The sequence below is a fragment of the Ranitomeya variabilis genome, chromosome 4 (assembly GCF_051348905.1).
Source record: "Ranitomeya variabilis isolate aRanVar5 chromosome 4, aRanVar5.hap1, whole genome shotgun sequence".
Lineage (NCBI taxonomy): Eukaryota > Metazoa > Chordata > Amphibia > Anura > Dendrobatidae > Ranitomeya > Ranitomeya variabilis.
The window spans coordinates 558,749,924-558,772,653 of record NC_135235.1 but is presented as its reverse complement, the minus strand read 5'-3'; the positions used below and the strand labels follow the sequence as shown (position 1 = coordinate 558,772,653).

Here is a 22,730-nt window from a genome sequence, read left to right as displayed (position 1 = left end):
ATTTCCTCCTCTTATCTGAATCTTTGGAGTAGACCTCTGATGCCCATGGAATAGAATGTGGTTCCCCACAGTCAGATGGGTGGTTGGAGAGTTGTGCTGCAGGAGGAAACAAAGGTAATTGAGGTGCCACCTCTGAGGACTGTACTGTGTGTGATGTTAAGGTGGAGGAAGAGGAGGAGAGGCCACTTGATGCAGCTCTCGCCATTCACTTGACTACAAGCTCTTTCTGGCCCTCATCTACAAGGTGTAATATTGTGCAGCTGCCAAAGAAAGACAGTTGAGTAGCTTGTCCAGTAACAGATGTTGTCAATTGTCTTTGGATAGGACAAGATGGCGTTTGTTCAGAAGAGCTTTCAGTAACATTACAACCTAACCCACGTATACCTTGAACACGAAGCCTATTCCCTCGTCCACCACAACCTCACTTTTTCCAACTTAGGTTGGATGTACCTTTCCCCTCTTTTAACCAGGTGTTTCACAACCCTAGACCCAGACCTGTCAGTGACCTGTCACTAAATTAACAATCAGTATTTATTTGTTGAGATAGTATGTATGGTCCACACTATTAGCATACCTCCCAACTTTCGAGGAAGGGAAAGAGGGACCAGCGGCAAATTTTAGGCCACACCTTTGACCACACCCATTTCACAACTAGTCACGCCCCAACCACACAAATTTGGCACTTCTGATCACAATGTTTCGTAAACAATAATTCTAAACAAAAAAATATGTCCACACAGTGCTCCATACTGTACAATGGCCACACATGATGCTCCATACTGTATAATGACCCCACATGATGTTCCATACTGTATAATGGCCCCACATGATGCTCCATACTGTATAATGGCCCCAAATGATGCTGCGTACAGTGTACTGGCCCCAAGTGATGCTCCGTACTGTATAATGGCCACACATGACACTCCATACTGTATAATGGCCACACATGATGCTCCATACTGTATAATGGCCACACATGATGCTCCATACTGTATAATGGCCCCAAATGATGCTGCGTACAGTGTACTGGCCCCATGTGATGCTCCATACAGTATAATGGTCCCACATGATGCTGCATACTGTATAATGGCTCTTTATGATGCTCCATACTGTATATTGGCCACACAGTGCTCCATACTGTATAATGGCCACACAGTGCTCCATACTGTATAATGGCCACACATGATGCTCCATACTGTATAATGGCTACACATGATGCTCCATACTGTATAATGGCCACATTATGCTCCATACTGTATAATGGCCCCACATGATGCTGCAAACTGTATAATGGCCACATGATGCTGCGTACTGTATAATGGCCACACATGATGCTCCATACTGTATAATGGCCACACATGATGCTCCATACTGTATAATGGCCACACATGATGCTCCATACTGTATAATGGCCACACATAATGCTCCATACTGTATAATGGCCACATTATGCTCCATACTGTATAATGGCCCCACATGATGCTGCGTACAGTATACTTGCCCCACGTGATGGTCCATACGGTATAATGGCCCCACATGATGCTTTGTACAGTATAATGGCCCCACACAATGCTGGGTACAGTATAATGGCCACACAATGCTGGGTACAGTATAATGGCCCCACACGATGCTTCATACAGTATAATGGCCCCACACAATGCTGGGTACAGTATAATGGCCACACATGGTTACCCCACCCCATCATTGCCTTCTCCATCACTACACACACACACCTTTCACCACACACCCTCGCAGCAGCCGGCAGCTTCCACTCCCATGGCGCTGAATGGTGTCATCACTGCTCACGTCGCTGCAGCTGTGATACGCCACTGATAAAGACCTCTCCGTGTCTCCTGTGCCAGTCAGTGTCAGAGCGAGGAGCAATATGTGCTCCGATCCGACACAGCCAGCATCCGCTGCGTACACCTCGTACACATGCGACTCCGTTCCATACACCTCGTACACACACGACTCCGGTCCATACACATTGCACATGCTGCTCCCCTCCGTATACCTTGCACACACATGGCTCCACTCCATACACCTCATACACACACGGCTCCGCTCCATACATCTGGTACACACTCAACTGCACTCCATACACTTGCATATGCGGCTCCGCTCCGTACACCTCGTACACACACGGCTCCACTCCATACACATTGCACACGCTGCTCTGCTCTGTATACCTTGCACACACACGGCTCCACTCCGTACACCTCATACACAGACGGCTCCTCTCCATACATCTCGTACACACATGGCACCACTCCTTAACCTTGTACACACACGACTCCGCTCCATACACATTGCACATGCTGCTCCGCTCCGTATACCTTGCACACACATGGCTCCGCTCCGTACACCTCATACACACACGGCTCCTCTCCATACATCTCGTACACACATGGCTCCGCTCCGTACACCTCATACACACACGGCTCCTCTCCATACATCTCGTACACACACGGCACCACTCTTTACACCTCGTACACACACGGCTCCGCTCCATACACATTGCACATGCTGCTCTGCTCCATATACCTTGTACACACATGGCTCTGCTCCGCACACCTCGTACACACGTGGCTCTGCTCTGTACACCTCATACACACGTGGCTCCGCTCCGTACACCTCGTACACACAGGACTCTGTTCCATACACCTTTCATACTCTGCTCCGATCCACACACGTCTTACACACACGACTCTGCTCCATACACCTTTCACACGCTGCTCCGCTCCATACACCTCGTACACACGCGGCTGTGCTCCATTCACCTCATAAACACGGCTCCGTACACCTCTTACACACATGACTCTGCTCCATACACCTTTCATACGCTGCTCCGATCCATACACCTCGTACACACACGGCTATGCTACATCCACATTGTAAACACCTCCTGACCTCACACATATGCTTACTCTCATCCAGCGTCATGACAACCAGCAGAGTCCTGTACACGGAGGTCCTCCCGATCATGTGACCCCCTGACTCCTCCCATCCTGTGACTTCATCACAGGTCCTGTGCGCACAGAGCAGACAATATGTGGTGTGCTGCTCTGCGGGTGCAGGGACTCAGGAAGCTGACCGAGTGATATTACACACCTCCCAACCAGTGCGGGACAACTAATGTCCCGCCCGGGATCGCGGGGCTGACTGTCAAAATCGGGACAGTCCCGCTGGATCCAGGACGGTTGGCAGGTATGCTATTAGCAGAAAGCATTTAGATTCTGGGATGTGGCCTGGTGTATGGCCCACACTGTTATCAGAAAGGATTTAGATATGGAAATGTGGCCTGTTGTCTGGCCCACACTATTAGCACAAGCGATTTAGATTACAAAATGTGTCATCGCATTTGGCCACACTATTAGCACAAGCAATTTGGATTAGGAAATGTAGCCTGGTGTATGGTCCACACTATTAGCAGAAAGGATTTAGATTCTGAAATGTGGCCTGGTCCCTGGCCCACACTGTTAGCACAAACAATTTAGATGCTTCAAGGCCGATTTCACACAGGATCATAGCTATCTGAACTATCTGATAACTTGCAGTAGCAACAGGAGCAGCCTCTCTGTGCTGTTACACTGACCATATGTTGCAAAAACAACATGTCCATCTTTTATATGAAGAGGGACATGTGACTTTGGCAGCCAATGACAGAAGTCCTTTTGTCTGGTTGTTGTGGAAGGATTCTGTGCCCTGATTGGCTGCCGGAATCTCCACACATTAAGTTAATTAAAAAAAAAATACAGTCTGCCATTACGCTGACCAGACCTGTCAGTCACATGTCACTAAATTAACAATCAGTATTTATTTGCTGAGATAGTAAGTCTGGACAACACTATTAGCAGAAAGGCTTCAGATTCAGAAATGTGGCTGGATGTCTGGACCACAATATTAGCATAAATGATTTAGGTTCTGAAATGTGGCCTGGTGAATGGCCAACAATATTAGCAGAAAGGACTTAGATTCTGAAATGTGGCCTGGTGTATGGCCCACACTATTATCAGAAAGGATTTAGATTCAGAAATGTAACCTGGTGTCTGGCCCATACTATTAGCACAAACGATTAAGATTATGAAATGTGCCTTGGTCTCTGGCCCACACTATTAGCACAAACAATTTGGATTATGAAATGTGGCCTGAAGTATGGCCCACACTATTAGAATAAAGGATTTAGATTTGGAAATGTGGACTCCTGGCTGGACCACACTATTAGCACAAACTATTTAAATTCTGAAATGTGGCCTGGTCTCTGGCCCGCACTGTTAGCACAAACGATTTAGATGCTGCAAGGTCGATTCCACACAGGATCCTATCTATCTGAACTATCTGACAACTTGCAGCAGCAACGGGAGCAGCCTCTCTGCACTGTTACAGTGTAAAAATGGGGCAAAAACAACATGTCCGCTTATTATATGGTGGGACATGTGATTTTGGCAGCCAATGACAGAAGCCCTTGTGTCTGAACGTTGTAGATCGTTTCTGCGCCCTGATTGCCTGCCGGAATCTCCACACATTAAGTTAATAAAAAAGTAAAAATACAGTCCGCCCCTACTCTGACCTCTCCCCACCCACTCCTCTCATCAAACACATCCCCCCTGCTCATCATACAACACCACTATCCTAGCCAAAGTCCTAACAAACGCACTAGTGGAAACTCGATAATTTACCGAACTTTGGCTGAATTTTACTGATTTTGAGGAGAATGCTCAGGAATCCGAACACGAATCTGAATATCCATGTTCGTGCCGAATTTGAGATTGGCGAACGTTTTCCGAACAAGTTCACTCATCTCTACTCAGCACCTCATATGCGACATACCAACAAGGTGGAACTCCACCTTACATATGCTGGAAAGACTGTGCAAGCTCACTAGGCAATAGTGGAGTTTAAGCTGCAGCATGCACGGCTGAGTCTCTCTGCAGAATAACACCCCATTTACCACCAATGAGTGAGCCATCAGGCAATATGTGTTTGCCATGTTGCGCTGCTTCCAATACTCCACCAACATGGCTAACGCTGAAGATGTCTTCATGAGCATTATTATACCACTTCTATGCCTGCTGGAAAAAACATTTCAGGTGATGATGGATGAGATGGGGGCACAAGAGGAAGAGGAGCAGAGTCAATTCACATTGTTATAAGGCCAATCGTCCACACATGGCTCAGAGGGTGGGTTACTGTACCAACAGGGGCCAGGTTGGCACTCAACACAGATCACTGCAGGGTGGTTGAGCTAATACAGAGGACCCAGACCATACACTTCTTACCGAGGACAGCTCGTCATTGCCTCTGGGCAGGCAGGCACACCAGTACACACTGCTGTTCCTACGCAATGACCGCCAAGTTGTGCAGCTTGTTACCAGGGCTGATTACTGGATGGCCACCACAGCCACTTTGTCCTTGCGGCGGGTGGATTCTTGCTACAAGGACAATCTACCATCATTACTTTCATCACCGGAGTGGGAAAATACGTCAATACAAGCGCTCGCTGGTAGAGGCACTACTGTCGGCGTTCCCACCTGACAGCTGGGAGCTCAGTGGAAGAACAAGGAAGAGGAGGAGGAAGTTACCAACACAGCTGGGGTACCACCACCACCTTGGGTGGCAGGGTTAGCATTGCCAAAATGTGGCAAAACTTTCTCAGCATACTACAACATCCTGCACCACCATCTGTTGCAGTCCGTTTTAACAGGAGCCAGTGTTAAAACAACATGGTAGAAGAGTACATGTCCACACATCTCCCAGTTCTACCTTATAGGCCTGCCCCATTTAACTTCTGGGTCTCCGAATTGGACACATGGCCTTAGCTAAAGTATGTCTTAGTGGCCAGTGTGAAAATTGCAATATTTCAGATTTTTTAATATACAGCTCTGGAAAAAATTTAGAGACCACAAAATCAAAAGCCTGTCATGGGCAGCCCAATCTTCAGACCTGAACCCCATTGAAAACCTCTGGAATGTAATCAAGAGGATGATGGATAGTCACAAGCCATCAAACAAAGAAGAACTGCTTACATTTTTGCACCAGAAGCAGTGTGAAAGACTGGTGGAAAGCATGCCAAGACGCATGAAAGCTGTGATTAAAAATCATTGTTATTCCACAAAATATTGATTTCTGAACTCTTCCTGAGTTACAACATTAGTATTGTTGTTTCTAAATTATTATCAACATGTTCTCTTTGCATTGAGGTCTGAAAGCACTGTTTTTTTAAAATTTTTTTGACCATTTCTCCTTTTCAGAAAAAAATACAAACTTTTTTGCTTAGAAATTCGGAGACATGTTGCCAGAAGTTTATAGAATAAATGAACAATTTACATTTTACTCAAAAATATACCTATAAAGAGAAAAATCAGACAAACTGAATATTTTGCAGTGGTCTCTTAATTTTTGCCAGAGCTGTAGATCGTAATATGGTAAATAAAAAAAATGTAAATACATTTAATAGCTCATTTTCAGATCACACATTTCCTTTAAAACATACAGCAGTTTGCCTGAATAATCTGTAAGGGTATGATCACATGTGACATAACTGCAGCATTTTTGCTGCATATTTTACATAGCATCTTTGCTGCTTAAAATATGCAGCATTTTACAGTACTGCAAGGGTGATGTATGGTTCTGCCGCATTCCTACCACTGCATACAACAATCACGCTATGTATACAGTGTTATGCGGTTTCATATGTAATATGAACAGTGATGTACATCTTTCATGTTGTGTGATGGTAATGTAGAGTGTATAAGAATGTAAAGTGTTAACGTATAATGTAGGTAGTGTACAGAACGCAACAAGCTGAACAAGAGCAATGCATATATATCAACTGGTGCTTCATTTATATATAGTCAATATTCATGATATATATGTGCAAAAAAATGGAAGAATGGCAGACCATTCAGGAAACTGAATAAGAACCAACAGAGGAAAAACCTGTTTTTTTGTGTTGTTCCAAAACACAGAAAGGGAATAAACATGTAATTGCAATAATTTTCTGGGAGAAATACTTTCTTTTCTGTAACATTTTCAACATGTAATATGCTGCATTTTTTTGTCCATCAATGTGTTTTCAAATCTGCAGCATGTCAATTATTTCAGTATCTTTGCAACATTTTTCACCTTTGTAAATGAACGGAGAAAGAAAATGCAAGTAAAATTGTCATGTATTGAACTGAGTGCTTTTCTTACCAACATTCTGTTTTTTGGTGCAGAAATATCCTCTGCAATTATGCCACGTGTGAACATACCCTAAGTTGAGTACCCCGTTAAAAGAACCAAACATCTTTTTCACTAAATTTCTGCTTGTGAGATGATGTGAACAGTAAGGTCTTGTTGCAGATTTTGCCATGCAGATTTACTAGCAAAGCCTGAAGCAATCCTGATGCCAGCAAAGTGAATGAGAAACCTGAAATATCATGCACACGTTGAGTACTTTTGATTTGTAGATTTGGGGAAGAAAATAATCTGCAGCACATCAATTCTCTGTACGTTTTTACACTGCGTTTTTCACCATTGACCTCAATCAAATCAGGTTTTTTTCAGCTGCTTTTTTCCGGCCAAGAGATGCAGAAATGGTGCAGAAATTTCAGCATCCATTTACTCACCGTGTGCACATAGCCTAAGTGGAGTTTCAGAGGTTTCAGTGTACTCACGCTTTCATGAAGATGCATTTATGGATGAAATAATGCTTGGAGACATCTCGGATACACATTGTTGAGGTCATTTCCTGAGGCATAAGCATCATTACAGTAAATCAGCCATAAATGTCCATTGTAGTAGAGGACACCAGCCAGAAAAAAATGGGCACATCCATTAGTGTTCCAGACAGATCCTCATTTCATTGAGTGAGTGATGTCTTCTTCAGTATTATGAGAAATGATTACCTTCTTCACGCAGCGTCTCACCACACCGACATAACAATTGACAACAAATATGTTACTTTTACTGGAAATTGTACACATGCTGATCTTTCTTGTATTGACCTTTTTACAATATCCTGAACATGACCATCTAAAAGCAAATTGTCAGCTTTTAATACAATTTTAATTTTAAGGTCCAATGTTCTGCTGTAATCTTTTTAGGGGGTGTCAGTTCCATTTTTTATATTATAGAGCAACTTTGTATGGACAATGTAAAATTTTGTCTGATGCAGCCACCACTAGTGGGAGCTTAGCAGCTTCGTGCAGACTGTCTTATTATTGATGTTAAGGTATATACTATATGCAGTAAGTTCCCCCTAGTGGTGACTGCAGGCGGACAAGATTTTTGCAATAAAGGGAACCTGTCATGTAAAAAAAACGCTATTAACCTGCAGATATTGGGTTCATTTGCAGGTTCATAGTGTTCTGATCTTGCTGATACCCGCACTAAGAGCAGAACCCTGCAGCTGTGCGGAAATAAACTTTATTCTTCCCGGCAGCCTCGGGATTTATAGAGGTAAGCCGGCATGGATGCAGTCACCACTCAGTGCATAAACTTACTGACAGGGCCGAGGGAGTCCAGACTTGTAGCATAAGGCCATATAACCCCATTAAAGAGTATTTACATTTTTTTTACATACTATTGTCCAGTATGGAAAGTTTCTAGAGGAGAAAGAGAGGACCATGTTGACCATAAGATCTTACACCCTACAGGAGAGACAGAAAGAGAGGAATCCGCTGACCATAAGAACTTATATTCTACAGGAGAGTAAACCGCTGATCGTAAGAGCTTACACTCTACAGGAGAGAGCGAGAGAACGGACCCCCCTGACCATAAAATCTTACACTCTACAGGAGAGAGCGAGAGAAAGGACCCCCCTGACCATAAGAGCTTACACTCTACAGGAGAGAGAGAGACAGAGCGAATCTCACTGACCATAAGAGCTTACACTCTACAGGAGAGAGAATACCTGGCTGACCATAATAGCTTACACTCTACGAGAGAGTGAGAGAGGATCCCGCTAGCCATAAGAGCTTACACTTTACAGGAGAGATAGAGAAAGAGACACAGGACCCCATTGACTATAACAGTTTACTGACCACAGAAGAGAAAGAACCCACGCTGACCATAAGAGCTTACACACTACAAAAGAGAGAGAGAGGACCCCGCTGACCATAGGAGCTTGCATGCTACAGAGATAGAGAAACTTACCCAGTGACTCTGGAGATGGACAATGACTTTGCTGTACAAACTGTGCTCCATTGGGACCCGCTGATCTGTGATGGCCCTGGTACTGACCGCCACTGTACAAGATATGATATTCTGCTAGCTTTCATAGCTGAAGAGAATTATAGGAAGTCCTGGTGTAAAAGGCCAAATTAACCCCTGTCCAGCTTAAACCTGGGTATAGTTTGGCCCATGCCAGAGTATACCCGGGGATTAACTGTCCTAGGCCAAACTATACCCTGGGATATAAAGTAGCCTAGGCCAAACTATAGCCCTCCAGTCTACAATATATCCCTCTATTTTATTAGCCCTTGTAAATTAGATAATAGATTGTAGATGCCATGTTTTACTAACTTAAAACTGCCTTACATGTAGTGGGAAGGTATTTGTGTTGTTAATCACATGATGAAGATTGTTCTTACAACACAATGTGACTGGTAAGGGACAACAGTCATATAAAAATTAGCTCACAGCACCTCATGAAAACATCCGGTTAACATTACCCACAGTTGAAGTGCACGTCAAATCCAAGGAGTCCTACTTGGAAAACATTCAAAAGTCCAGTAAAGAAATAGGACAGTGCCTCACACGTTGGTGAAATTACATCACCTTTATTCTGCCTTCTGTTGTAACGTTTCGATCAACATGATCTTTATCAAGATCTTCTTGGTAAGGGTACCGTCACACATTGAAATTTTCATCGCTGCGACGGCACGATCCGTGACGTCGCAGCGATCGTATGAATATCGCTCCAGCGTCGTAGACTGCGGTCACACGTTGCAATCACGGCGCTGGAGCGATGCCGAAGTCCCCGGGTAACCAGGGTAAACATCGGGTAACTAAGCGCAGGGCCGCGCTTAGTAACCCGATGTTTACCCTGGTTACAAGCGTAAACGTAAAAAAACAAACAGTACATACTCACCCGTCGGTGTCCTTCAGGTCCCTTGCCGTCTGCTTCCTGCTCTGAGTGCAGCCGTACAGTGAGAGCAGAGCGCAGCACCGCTGTGATCTGCTCTCACTTTCCGGCCGGCACTCAGAGCAGGAAGCAGACGGCAAGGGACCTGAAGGACACCGACGGGTGAGCATGTACGGTTTGTTTTTTTACGTTTACGCTTGTAACCAGGGTAAACATCGGGTTACTAAGCGCGGCCCTGCGCTTAGTTACCCGATGTTTACCCTGGTTACAAGCGAAGACATCGCTGGATCGCTGTCACACACAACGATCCAGCGATGTCAGCGGGTGATCAAGCGACGAAAGAAAGTTCCATACGATCTGCTACGACGTACGATTCTCAGCAGGATCCCTGATCGCTGCTGCGTGTCAGACACTGCGATATCGTAACGATATCGCTAGAACGTCACGAATCGTAACGTCGTAGCGATGGAAATTTCAATGTGTGACGGTACCCTAAGGGACAACAGTCATTACATCTGAGATTACACTGTTGTCCATTAAGATAAGAGCTTTTATCTTAGAATGCACATGTACGTTGAACTTATGACTTTACTGGTTTTCTCACCCTGTCTCTGATTGGTTGAAAAGTGTACAGCTCTCTTTCTATCATACCCAGACACACAGCTGCTTTTAATGTGTAACTACTGAGAAGTGCGGCAGGATTCTTTATCTCATTATATCATTGTGGAAGTCTAATATTTTTTATGGATTGAAGTTTTACTGGTTCAAGTAATAAAAGTCTATGTGTTTAGAACTTTAAGATTTAAGTCCGTTATCTTCTCAAATAACTTACCTGACAAACCTGAACCCCCAAATAAGATGTTGAAAAAGTAATTCTGTGTTTATTACTCAACACTGCTGATATCAAGATGGGTATAATCTGTCATGAAAGGGTATGAAATGGCCTAGGCCATAATATACCCAGGGTATAATCAAGCCTAGGTCACTTTATCCCTGGGTATAGTCTCGACTAGGGGTATACCATGGCCTGTTACACCGGCTGGCAAAACAAAACAACATACGCTTGCTTTCTTATGCTTCAGTAGTATGGAAAATGGCGAGGGCAAGTTTTTTTTTGCAAAATGTGAATTAAATCTCAGTGTTCGGATTCACGTGAAACCACTTGATCCTCTGTGGATTGATCTACTTATCTCTGCTTAACAACATTGTAAACAATGGGCACTATAGATAGTAGTGAATATATAAAAAATGTATATATTCTGATGTACAATTTTCAGTTTTTATTACAATACAGGTCCTTCTCAAAAAATTAGCATATAGTGTTAAATTTCATTATTTACCATAATGTAATGATTACAATTAAACTTTCATATATTATAGATTCATTATCCACCAACTGAAATTTGTCAGGTCTTTTATTGTTTTAATACTGATGATTTTGGCCTACAACTCCTGATAACCCAAAAAACCTGTCTCAATAAATTAGCATATTTCAACCGTCCAATCAAATAAAAGTGTTTTTTAATAACAAACAAAAAAAAACATCAAATAATAATGTTCAGTTATGCACTCAATACTTGGTCGGGAATCCTTTGGCAGAAATAACTGCTTCAATGCGGCGTGGCATGGAGGCAATCAGCCTGTGACACTGCTGAGATGTTATGGAGGCCCAGGATGCTTCAATAGCGGCCTTAAGCTCATCCAGAGTGTTGGGTCTTGCGTCTCTCAACTTTCTCTTCACAATATCCCACAGATTCTCTATGGGGTTCAGGTCAGGAGAGTTGGCAGGCCAATTGAGCACAGTAATACCATGGTCAGTAAACCATTTACCAGTGGTTTTGGCACTGTGAGCAGGTGCCAGGAAGCATGAAGTGCTCCAAAATCTCCTGATAGCTAGCTGCATTGACCCTGCCCTTGATGAAACACAGTGGACCAACACCAGCAGCTGACATGGCACCCCACACCATCACTGACTGGGTACTTGACACTGGACTTCAGGCATTTTGGCATTTCCTTCTCCCCAGTCTTCCTCCAGACTCTGGCACCTTGATTTCCGAATGACATGCAAAATTTGCTTTCATCAGAAAAAAGTACTTGGGACCACTTAGCAACAGTCCAGTGCTGCTTCTCTGTAGCCCAGGTCAGGCGCTTCTGCCGCTGTTTATGGTTCAAAAGTGGCTTTACCTGGGGAATGCGGCACCTGTAGCCCATTTCCTGCACACGCCTGTGCACGGTGGCTCTGGATGTTTCCACACCAGACTCAGTCCACTGCTTCCTCAGGTTCCCCAAGGTCTGGAATCGGTCCTTCTCCACAATCTTCCTCAGGGTCCGGTCACCTCTTCTCGTTGTACAGCGTTTTCTGCCACATTGTTTCCTTCCAACAGACTTACCATTGAGGTGCCTTGATACAGCACTCTGGGAACAGCCTATTTGTTGAGAAATTTCTTTCTGGGTCTTACCCTCTTGCTTGAGGGTGTCAATGATGGCCTTCTTGACATCTGTCAGGTAGCTAGTCTTACCCATGATGGGGGTTTTGAGTAATGAACCAGGCAGGGAGTTTTTAAAAGCCTCAGGTATCTTTTGCATGTGTTTAGAGTTAATTAGTTGATTCAGAAGATTAGGGTAATAGGTCGTTTAGAGAACCTTTTCTTGATATGCTAATTTATTGAGACAGGTTTTTTGGGTTATCAGGAGTTGTAGGCCAAAATCATCAGTATTAAAACAATAAAAGACCTGACAAATTTCAGTTGGTGGATAATGAATCTATAATATATGAAAGTTTAATTGTAATCATTACATTATGGTAAATAATGAAATTTAACACTATATGCTAATTTTTTGAGAAGGACCTGTATATCAAGATTTTTCATACATTCCATATTCCTTGACAATCTATGTTATTGATGAACTGTGAACACAAGACTTCTTTCTTACCTCCTGCTTCAATATTTCCTGACATTGTGTATAATCTCCTCTTCCTGCCCAGCTGCCATTGAGGTGACATTCTCTGTAGACATTACCTAAGCAGAAAACCAGAAAGCTTTCTCATTAGCAAAAGTATGATTAATAACCCACAATGGCATTGGTGGGGATTATTATAGAACAAGATGCAGCGCAAAAGATTCTGGATAAAGAAAATATTGCATTATAGACTTATCTAGAAATAGGCTAAGTGAAATTAGTAAATGTAAAAAAACGAAAAGAATAAAAAACCCTTAAAGAAAATTGCTTTACATTACACTTTTATTCTCTTCTACCATTTTGCAATTAAACTGCTGTGAGACAATATATGTAATATATCATTGAACCATAGAGGACCGTGATGCAACAGCTGCAGATCCCAGCTGTCAATGACATCCAATGCATCTGTCCTCTTAATAACTTTATGAAAATAACTCATTGGCTCTTTATATTACTCCTGACCCCTGCGGAGTCTAAAAAATGAGAAAGCCTTAATTTTATGGTAAACTAGCCTTTTTTTTTTTTTTTTTTTAAACTTAAAATTGTTTAGTTTGTAATTCATAAAGGCAGAATCCTCTCTCCTGTCCTTCTTTACTAGTCGGTCACTTATGGAATGGAAATCATGTTTATTGTACTTGCTCTTACTGTGTTATTTTATGTAATTATGACCTGTCATTTTAGGTGAATGTTTAGAATAAGCGGTCATGTGTGTACATGAAGAATAACATTATTTCTGGCCATTATATGACTTGCACCCTGAATGTTTCAACAGTTTTCTAATTTGCAGACTCTGTCAGTAATTTTCAGTTTCCTCTGAGTTAGTGGGTGGAAACTACATGCTTGGTTGTCTCCCATATATAGTACACAGGAATATGGGAATTTATGCTCTGCTTTGACTGTTTAGGACATGTCCAGAAGCACAAGCAGCATGGAAGACATTATACAGCATGAGAGAACATGGTAGCTTTGTGATAAACTAAATTACTCTTTAATTTCAACACCCTCTGCCTGTTTCAGGATCTGCTTGCTTTCCCTCTGCTCTTCACTCATTCTCCTTTCTCTATAGAGTAATAGGAGGTGTAACCAGACACATCAGTGTGCTGACAGTCATGTTCTTTGACCAATACAAATTTGAGTTTTTTCTCTGAGTGGATGGTGAATTCAGGATGCAGACAAGAAGGGCAGTTTTCTAAATTTTTTCATCTCTACATTCCAATAAAAATTGTGGAGAACCTGGGCAGATGAGTAGTGATGAGGAAACACATTCAGAGCAGACTAGTCTAAAGGAAGAGAAAACATCAACAATCAGAGAAGACACGAGTCACTGGATGCAATTGTCTTATTTTTTTCCCTTTCAATCATGGTATAAAGAGGAAACAATGGACACATAAATATCTAATGGTGTTGTTTTATGGATCTACAGTACACAGATCCATGATAGGACAATGTCAATGACCCCAAAGGCAACCTACTCTATAGATTAGAGGGGTTGTGCAGTCCAAATCAATAAGCCTGCAGTAACTGTGTGTGACTGCAGTCTCATGAATCCCCCTAGTGCACGAACTGCGGGGATTCACCGGTTTATGACCCGGGACCGAAGGGTATATATGAATTATACATACTACTAGCCAGAGCCATCTAGTGGGCATGGCCTTGCTCCATACACTTGTATTGAGCACAGCCATGACTTATCTAGTGATGCGGACGTCCAGTAGGCACGGCTGCCTAGAGGGCATGGCCTCTCTACATAAAAGTGTATTGAAGCGAGGCCGTGCCCACTGGCCTGGAGTATGTATAACTCATACATACCCTTCGGTCCCAAGTCAGAAACTGACGAATCCCCGCAGTGCACAGTGCCTGCACTGGGGGAATTCATAAGTCTGCATTCAAATAGAGTGACTGCAGACTTATCAATTTGGACTGGACAACCTCTTTAAGTGAAAGTGTAACATTCTCACCTAGCTCCATTTCTGTGCCATCTGGTTCCATTGTCAGGTGTTGCCACTCTGACTCATCTGATGGTGTAGGTGGCAGCATTGAACACTTCCTGTTTTCTTTCAAGGCAATTTTGGACTGATTAACCCTTCTCATGCCTTCTGATTTTGTCTCTGGTTCTGCTCTACTGATTTAATTCTGACCTTACCAATCTTAGCTGAATTTTGTTTGTGTCCTTATCCTTCTGGTTTTGACCTGGCTTCCAGGCTATTCTACTGCCTAGTTGCTTCATAAGCCAGCAGCTACTCTGTAGACACAACCCAGATGCCTTCTTGGTGAAGATGTGATATCATTATAGGCATAAAAGGGTGAAAACAGAACAGGATTCCTGGTACCTGTTAAGCGGCTAGTAGAAAGACTGTCCAAAGAAGCTCTTTAATGTGAACTGGTCTCTACGTATGTGTGTACAGGTCGCATTCTCTTTGTGTATCTAAAAAGAGACTTGTCAATCAGCTGGAGTGGGGCAGGGAAAAGCTATTCAGTGACCACATCAAACTAGTCACCAGAACACATATTCCCTGGCCAGATTATCAAAGTATATTTACTCTACAATGCCGCAAAATTTCAGAATAAAACATACCTGGCTGTATTCGAGCAGCATGAGTTTGGTTAAAAAATACAGGTAGCATATATCTAATGTCAGGTTCCCTTTATATAATCTGGCTGCTTCATTTCAGTCAAGTATATTTTTTCTCTGAAACACTCCAGTGTTTCAAAGAAAAGATGCTTTAAAGAGTCGACCACTGCTGCATGATTTGTGACTGCTAGACAGCTTGAATACATGTGGGGGTTGCCTGTTTGTTAGGGAATTCCAACATGTATTCAGCCTGTCTAGCAGTTGCAAATCATGCAGCTGCGGTGAAGAAAACTAAATCTCTGAGCACATCCAAATTCTCGGAGACCACCTGAGCGTGCTCTGGGAAACCCGAGTAACGAGTATACTCGCTCATCACTACTAGTAAGGCATCTTTTAGCATGGTGGCTGCAGGTTATTGATAGGTCTCTCCCATAGTGAGAGACCTGTCAATCACCCCTAGCATTGCTGGTGAAACATCTGTGCCGGTTTCTGCTTTGACAGCTAGGTAGCGCCACACCATTGTTGCAGGTGATGCTTGATAGCATAAATTCTATTTTATTCCTTGGACTTGTGGCTCTGGCCAGATTGGGATAATCTTGTTGATTTAGTTTCTGTCTGCTGTTAGCACTGGATGGTGTTGTTCTATACAAACCCTTGAGAGCCAGCTCCCATGGCCATTCAATGGTTCAGCTATCCGGCTTCAGACCTCAGTGCAATGCTTCCATGTTTTGTCCTGATTTTTCCTGTTATTTGACCTCGGCTTGATATTTGGCTACCCGTTTGTTTTATCATTCTGTTCCTGATGTGACCTCCTGGCTTTGACACTGCTTGCCAACCATTCCTACGTCTGGTTTGCACCATATGGCAGCCTTTACATGGCAGCAATCCACCGGATCCTGTTGTAAAACCAGATCCCTGCCAGATGGTGTGGCTTGTGCTAAGTCCTTCTTGTGCCGTGGCCTCAGGAAGATATGACAGCTGGGAGACACCCGCTGGAGAAGGAGCCAGACTAATCTTATCTTCAGTTTGGATAGTATGAGTCAAGTGGCAGTTTCTCTTTAAGAATTGTCATATCTACCCGAACAATCCTCGTATCAGGATTCCACCACTTACGTTTTCCTCAAGGTGCTGTGAGTGATAGAGGCATGCTGGGCTGTAAAATATTGTAAGTGACAGCCCAGTCATCCAATTCGAGGCAGGGGCATGCTGGGTTGTCAGTATTGTGAATGACAGTCCAGCTGTCCAATCTGGCTGGGCCTGTTGGGTTTCCTCCAGGTGTCACTCCTTGAGGGTGATTACTTAGCTATTTAGGAACCTGAGGAAGGTTTCATTCCGAAACGTGCGTCGGGGCAAGCGGTGAACGGCGCGGTGGCTGGTGTGCACATTACGGGTAGGTTTTGGGACATTCCGTTTCCCTATATTTTGCTTTCTTTGTTATATGTGTAATGCTATGTTGCCATTTCAATATGAGATTGTGGCTTTTTACCGGCTGGGCTATTTACCAGCATTACTATGGCCTTATCTAAATAGAATCTCCCCTCTATATACATGATTTACCACATGTGCTGTCCACTGCTCTAGTTGGGCATTTATCTGCTGTATTGCTGCATGTCTCCCCTATGTTCACCTTGAACCTGTTTGTTATCCTTTACTACAATAAACTATTTTTGATATATTGGACTAAAAAAACTGTTTTTGGTGCTTTTTTATGGTTATATTTAGCTGGCTAGCAATGGTTAGACTATTGACAGTTGTAGGCTTGCTCAGTGGTGTTTTAGCTATGTGCTCTGTATTCTGATACTCTGATCTTTGTTGCATTGAATTTTCCTTTAGACTACATGTTTGTATTACCCGTTTTGCCTTTGATGCACTATTACCTTCATTACCTGACCCCGGACTTTGCCTCTGATAATCATTTGTCTTATCCCTTTGTATTTGATATACCCTCCTGGCATTTGACCTCAGACTCCTTGACTTCCCCGCTTCACGGCTTGTCCGTAAGAAGTGACTGAGCGTCAAACCCCATAACAGAAAGTAAATTATTAAAAACTAAAATAAAAATTGTGTGCATAAACCAGATTCATAGACATCTTATAAAAAAATATACATATTACGTGATGAAATATTGCTCACACATTTGTATTTGGTAAAGAGAACCAAAGCTACATTATTCTGGTATTCCTCTCTAAATTAAACAGATATAAAGCCAATCTAAGCTTTTATTTTGCAAGTATAAAGGTTGTAAAAATGCATTGTACAATATAAAAAAATAAAAACAGCATTATCAATTCTCTCAAAGAGACTGGTGTATCACCATCACCTGACACAGTTTATTATTGATTTAAATTATTTCTTATGCTTCCTCACATTAAAGCAATTAACATGTGTATATTAAAACGGTATTAGTAGTTAAAAATCAAACATGGTAAAAATTAGTTAACTCTGGGCAATAGCGCTAAAAATATCTCTACCACTAAGGGGATAATAACCTTGTGATTATAGACACTCATTACTTAAAACTGAAAATAAATATTTTAATGAACAGTTGCAGATTTCACACTGGGGCCATTTTTCAGCTGAACCATGAAATTGCAGCTAATTAATTAACTTGGGATGTTGGCTTCTAATCGCCCGTGATGTCAAAGGATTTAGAAGAATTCTGTTTCTATTTTTTTTAATTGATCACTATAAATTTTCAGCTCATGATCAACCATCCTTCAATATTTTAATTAGTTGACTTATTAGTGAAGGGGATCTATCACAATACAAACTGCATATTATACATTATTAGATACATATCTTGATGAGGCCAGTGTATTTACGTTGAAAAATTCATGTCACAATTTCTGTATAATCCAGATAAACTGCTAATTTTAACCCCTTCATGACATATATTGATGTTACTTATTTATATAGCGCCATTAATTCCACAGCGCTTTACAGAAAATATCAGCAATGTCCCCATTGGGGCTCACAATCTAAATTCCCGATCAGTATGTCTTTGGTGTGTGGGTGGAAAGCCACATAAACACTAGCAGAACATACAAACTCCTTACAGATGTTGTCCTTGGTGGGATTTGAGCCAAACGTTGAGCCATCGTGCTGCACATTTACATCATATGTCCTGCCCTTGACAAAATTTAATCAGCCATCATGTGCCTTTACCAGTTCTGGATGGAGTGGTGATTCACCCAAGACTGTTAGGCTGGAGTCACATTGCCGTATTTCTCATGCGATAATCGCATCGCACTGCACGGACTGGCCGGCACCTCTCCTGACCCGAGCATGACAGCATGATGGATTACTATACAGCTGTCAAGCTCAGGTCAGGAGATCCCTCAGCCAGTACAAGTTTTACAATGCTATTCTCGCACCAGAAATACGGCAGTGTGACTCCAGCCTTAAGCTGTCAATCTCTGATAGCTGGATTTAACACACGCCGACAGGGGCGTGCATCATTCCACGCTCCCACTGGAGCGCCAGTCACGTGATCACGGAGCACCAATGGGTTGTCATGACAGCTGAGGGTCTGCTGATGACCCTCGTACCTGTCATTATAATACTCCTGTGAACACTGGCCCTTAGCCAGCGTAAATAGGAGATTGTGATTTCTGATAGTGATTTCTGATATATATATATATATATAAATATATATATATATCAGAAATTGGACGATTTCAGTTTCATGTCTGCTAAGGGGATTAGTAAATAAAGTAAAAAGTTTTCAAAAATATGAAAAAAAACCCAAAAATCATAAGTTCAAATTACATACCTTATGCCCCATTGAAAATAAAACAATTTAATGAAAAATAAAAAATACACATTTTTGTTATCGTTGGATTTAGAAATGTCCGATCTATCAAAATATAACATAAATGAATCTGATCGGCAAATAGCCTAACGATTACAATAAGAGATGATCAAAACAAAATATCACCCCAAAATGATATCAGTAAAAATGTCAACTAAGGGTGCAAAAAACAAGCCCTCATCCAGCTCCAGATCCAGAAAAATGAAACTGCTACGGGTCTCCGAAAATGGCAACAAAAGCAAAACATTTTTTTTCATGCAAATTTCCTAATTTTTTTCCACCACTTAAAATAAAAACTATACATGTTTGGTTTCTGTGTACTCGTAATGACCTGGAGAATCATAAAGGCAGGTCAGTTTTATCATATAGTAAACAAGGTAAATAAAAAAACAAAAAAACTATTATGGAATTGCACTTTTTTTTGCAATTTTATGGAGCTTGGAATTTTTCCCCATTTTCCACTACACTATATTAAAAAGTACAACTTGTGCCACAAATAAACAAGCCCTCATATGGCTATATTGATGAAAATATAAAAATTGTAGGACTGCCACTGTTTCCTCTTTAAATATAAGCCCGGTCCATCAATGGGATTATATCGCGCCAGAAACCAGCCCCTGTAGCATGGAAAGTTAAACTGAGAAATGGACGTGTCGATTCGTAGATTGAGATAAAAGAGTAGTCCGAGGTTAAACTATATATTTTATCACCTTACGGGCACACTAGACAATACACTATACACATGATGGTGATACATATACAACAGTCAGATATGCAAATGCAATAGTGGTAGGACAAAACATATAAGCAGATGGATCATATCAATTATCAGTTTGATGTTAAATCAAGTGTGCGTAGGGCCACAGGGGGTATGGGCTGCCAGCTGGCTCCTAGGTTCTTCACAGCATGTTACTTGACGTGACCACCCTTTTGAAGTGGACTGCATGCATAACAGAGAGGGAGACCATATGGCCTTACACTAGCCTTTGGGTCACTTCCCTCCTGCCCTCTGGGCTGAACCTAAACTTCCTCCACTTGCCTCTAGCTGCTAAAAACTCCTAAAACCTAAGATGAGTCACAAATTCTAATGGACAATCCTAGGGAGAAGGTTTGGGCGCCATCAGATTCAGACGGGCCCCTGCTATACATTACGATCAAACACAGCTTGTTACCTTGCTCCTAATAGCCATTCTACATACCTCCCCTCCCTGGGGTGTTAGAATGGATTCAGACTCTGGGAGGCTTTCGGTCCGTTCCAGAGATCTCAAAAATGTACATGATGTATGGCTAGGATGTATAGTATATTATCTCCATAACTCCTTATGGAATTATGTTTCTAGGATGTTCTTTGGCAGCTTCAGCATGACTCTTTATTGCAAGCAAGTCTTTGCCCTGGCTCAAGGTGTGAGATCTGTCACACCCAGTCTTTTGAGGTTAGACCACCCCTGCTGAGCTAGGTGCTCTCATACAGCTGCATGCTGAAGGGGTTTTATAATTCCATGCCAGATAGGATGTAAATGATTGAGATAAAATTATATCTCCCATATTTTTCTCACAGGAGCAAAGATCTACTGTAAATAGGACAGTATAGGGAACTTTGTAACAGGCTGTAATGATGCTGGGAAGGGGTGGGGTGTCACCTTCAGGGGGGACTGAAAAGGCATGGGGCCCTGCCTTGACCATGTATTTTGTTCCAGGGGACCCGCTTCAGGGTGTAGTTGGCAGGTGGGATGCTGTCGCTCCCAGTGCTGACGCTATTCAGGAGTCCCGGAACGCCCAGTTGCCCAGAGTCAGCTACTACCAAGAGACGTGGGATGCTATTTCTCCTGGTTAAGGCATGTGATAGGAGGTTCCTTTCTCTCCACACTATTTGGCCCTTCCTTTGTCTCTGTAGGCAGAGGGTGGAGATTGAGCGTTACCAAAGGGGTGTCTGGTGATCTATTAAAGGTATATTTGAACCCACCATATCCTCTGGCACACTACTAATTATTCAGTTGCCTTTCAATGGTACGGTTCGTAGTTCTTGGAGGGTGTTTCTTTGGTTTGCCTCTGGCTCCTACATCCCTGTTTATGTTCCCTGACCTTCCAAGTTTGGTTTGCTAGGTTTGTCTCTGCCCTACCGATATAGTTTATTGGTGTGGTTGACCCAGATATGGCCAGTGTGCCCAGCCACCAGTCAACTTGCTATCAGCACATGGGAAGGGCTCTGCAAAAGTCCTCCTCCTTTTAGTTGGAGAGGGTGAAGAGTATTCCAGCCCCTCAAAAGTGTGCATAAGTGTGACGGCTTCAGTTTGGTCATCTCACCACTTCTTGAGGGTTACAGGGGCCTAATATTATACCCTAATATGACCCTAGAAAAATCTGATCAGTATCTCATCATAGAGGTTATATTACAATATTGACAATAATGGCATCCGTAGGCTATCCCAAGACATGTCCCTATTGTCCCCTAGTATGAAATACATAGTAAATTACCACATGCAATGATAGCAATAAGGAAAAGAGAACTTATCTTTGGTGAAAATAATAATTTTCTCAAACGCAACATTTTTTCTTTTTGATCACGTCAAGTAAAATGGCTGCCTTCTTGGCTTGATTCTTTTTAGGGCTGGGGAAAGGTAAGAAAAACATTATATTCATCTAACATTTCATCTTTTTGGGTGCTGTAGCACCCCAATTCCTTAACCGGTCCTCCAGGGTGTCTCATTTTCCTCCCTCCAGATCTCATTTTCTGCTTTGTCTTTGTTCTACTTCCCTCTTTCCATACTTCTCCACTCACTAGACCCCAAGTGGTGTCCTGTAATTGCAGTGCAACTCAAAGCATAACTTCTTTAGAAGTCTAGTGAGTACTGAAGATAATAAAGCGTCAAGAAGACCGTGGATGAAAGAGCAGATCAGAACTGGAGGACCAAGGACTGAGCAGGGGGGTGCGGTGCTAGGACAAGTAAGGGACAAGGTGAGTACAATATTTCTTTCCCCCTTCCATTTATTATGCTCTGAGATCTGTAGATCTGGAGTATAATAATCTGCTTTGATCTGCAAATCAATTTGCGTCAAATAAATTCGAGTCAAATCGAATTTGACAGGCAAATTTGAGCCAATCTGGCTAATTGAAATTCATCATATTAGTTGTTACGGCTAGCGGAACGCACTGAATAAATAGAGATGTTTTTATTGATATTGGTGCGTTCGCTGCCCGGGGTCCACCGTGCAGGAGTACCTGCTGCTAGCAACGGCGGCACGATATGGCGGTATGGACTAACTCAGTTACTTCACCGAGTAGTCGTGAAAGAAAAGCACTGTGCCCTGTTAGGCTT

The 22,730-nt window shown here is 42.5% G+C and overlaps 1 protein-coding gene across 4 annotated transcripts in view; it reads right to left on the bottom strand.

The window, feature by feature from the left end:
* The window catches only part of CRHR1 (corticotropin releasing hormone receptor 1), a 356,198-nt gene that overhangs the window by 36,142 nt on the left and 297,326 nt on the right, over positions 1–22,730 (bottom strand). For 2 of the 4 annotated variants that reach the window (XM_077252715.1, XM_077252718.1), the window contains one exon: positions 13,004–13,089. In XM_077252715.1, coding sequence (XP_077108830.1) covers positions 13,004–13,089 — 86 coding nt within the window. Of the gene's footprint in view, positions 1–9,138; positions 9,267–13,003; positions 13,090–21,978; positions 22,022–22,730 lie in introns of those variants that run through there. The other 2 variants (XM_077252717.1, XM_077252716.1) reach the window with 2 other exon arrangements.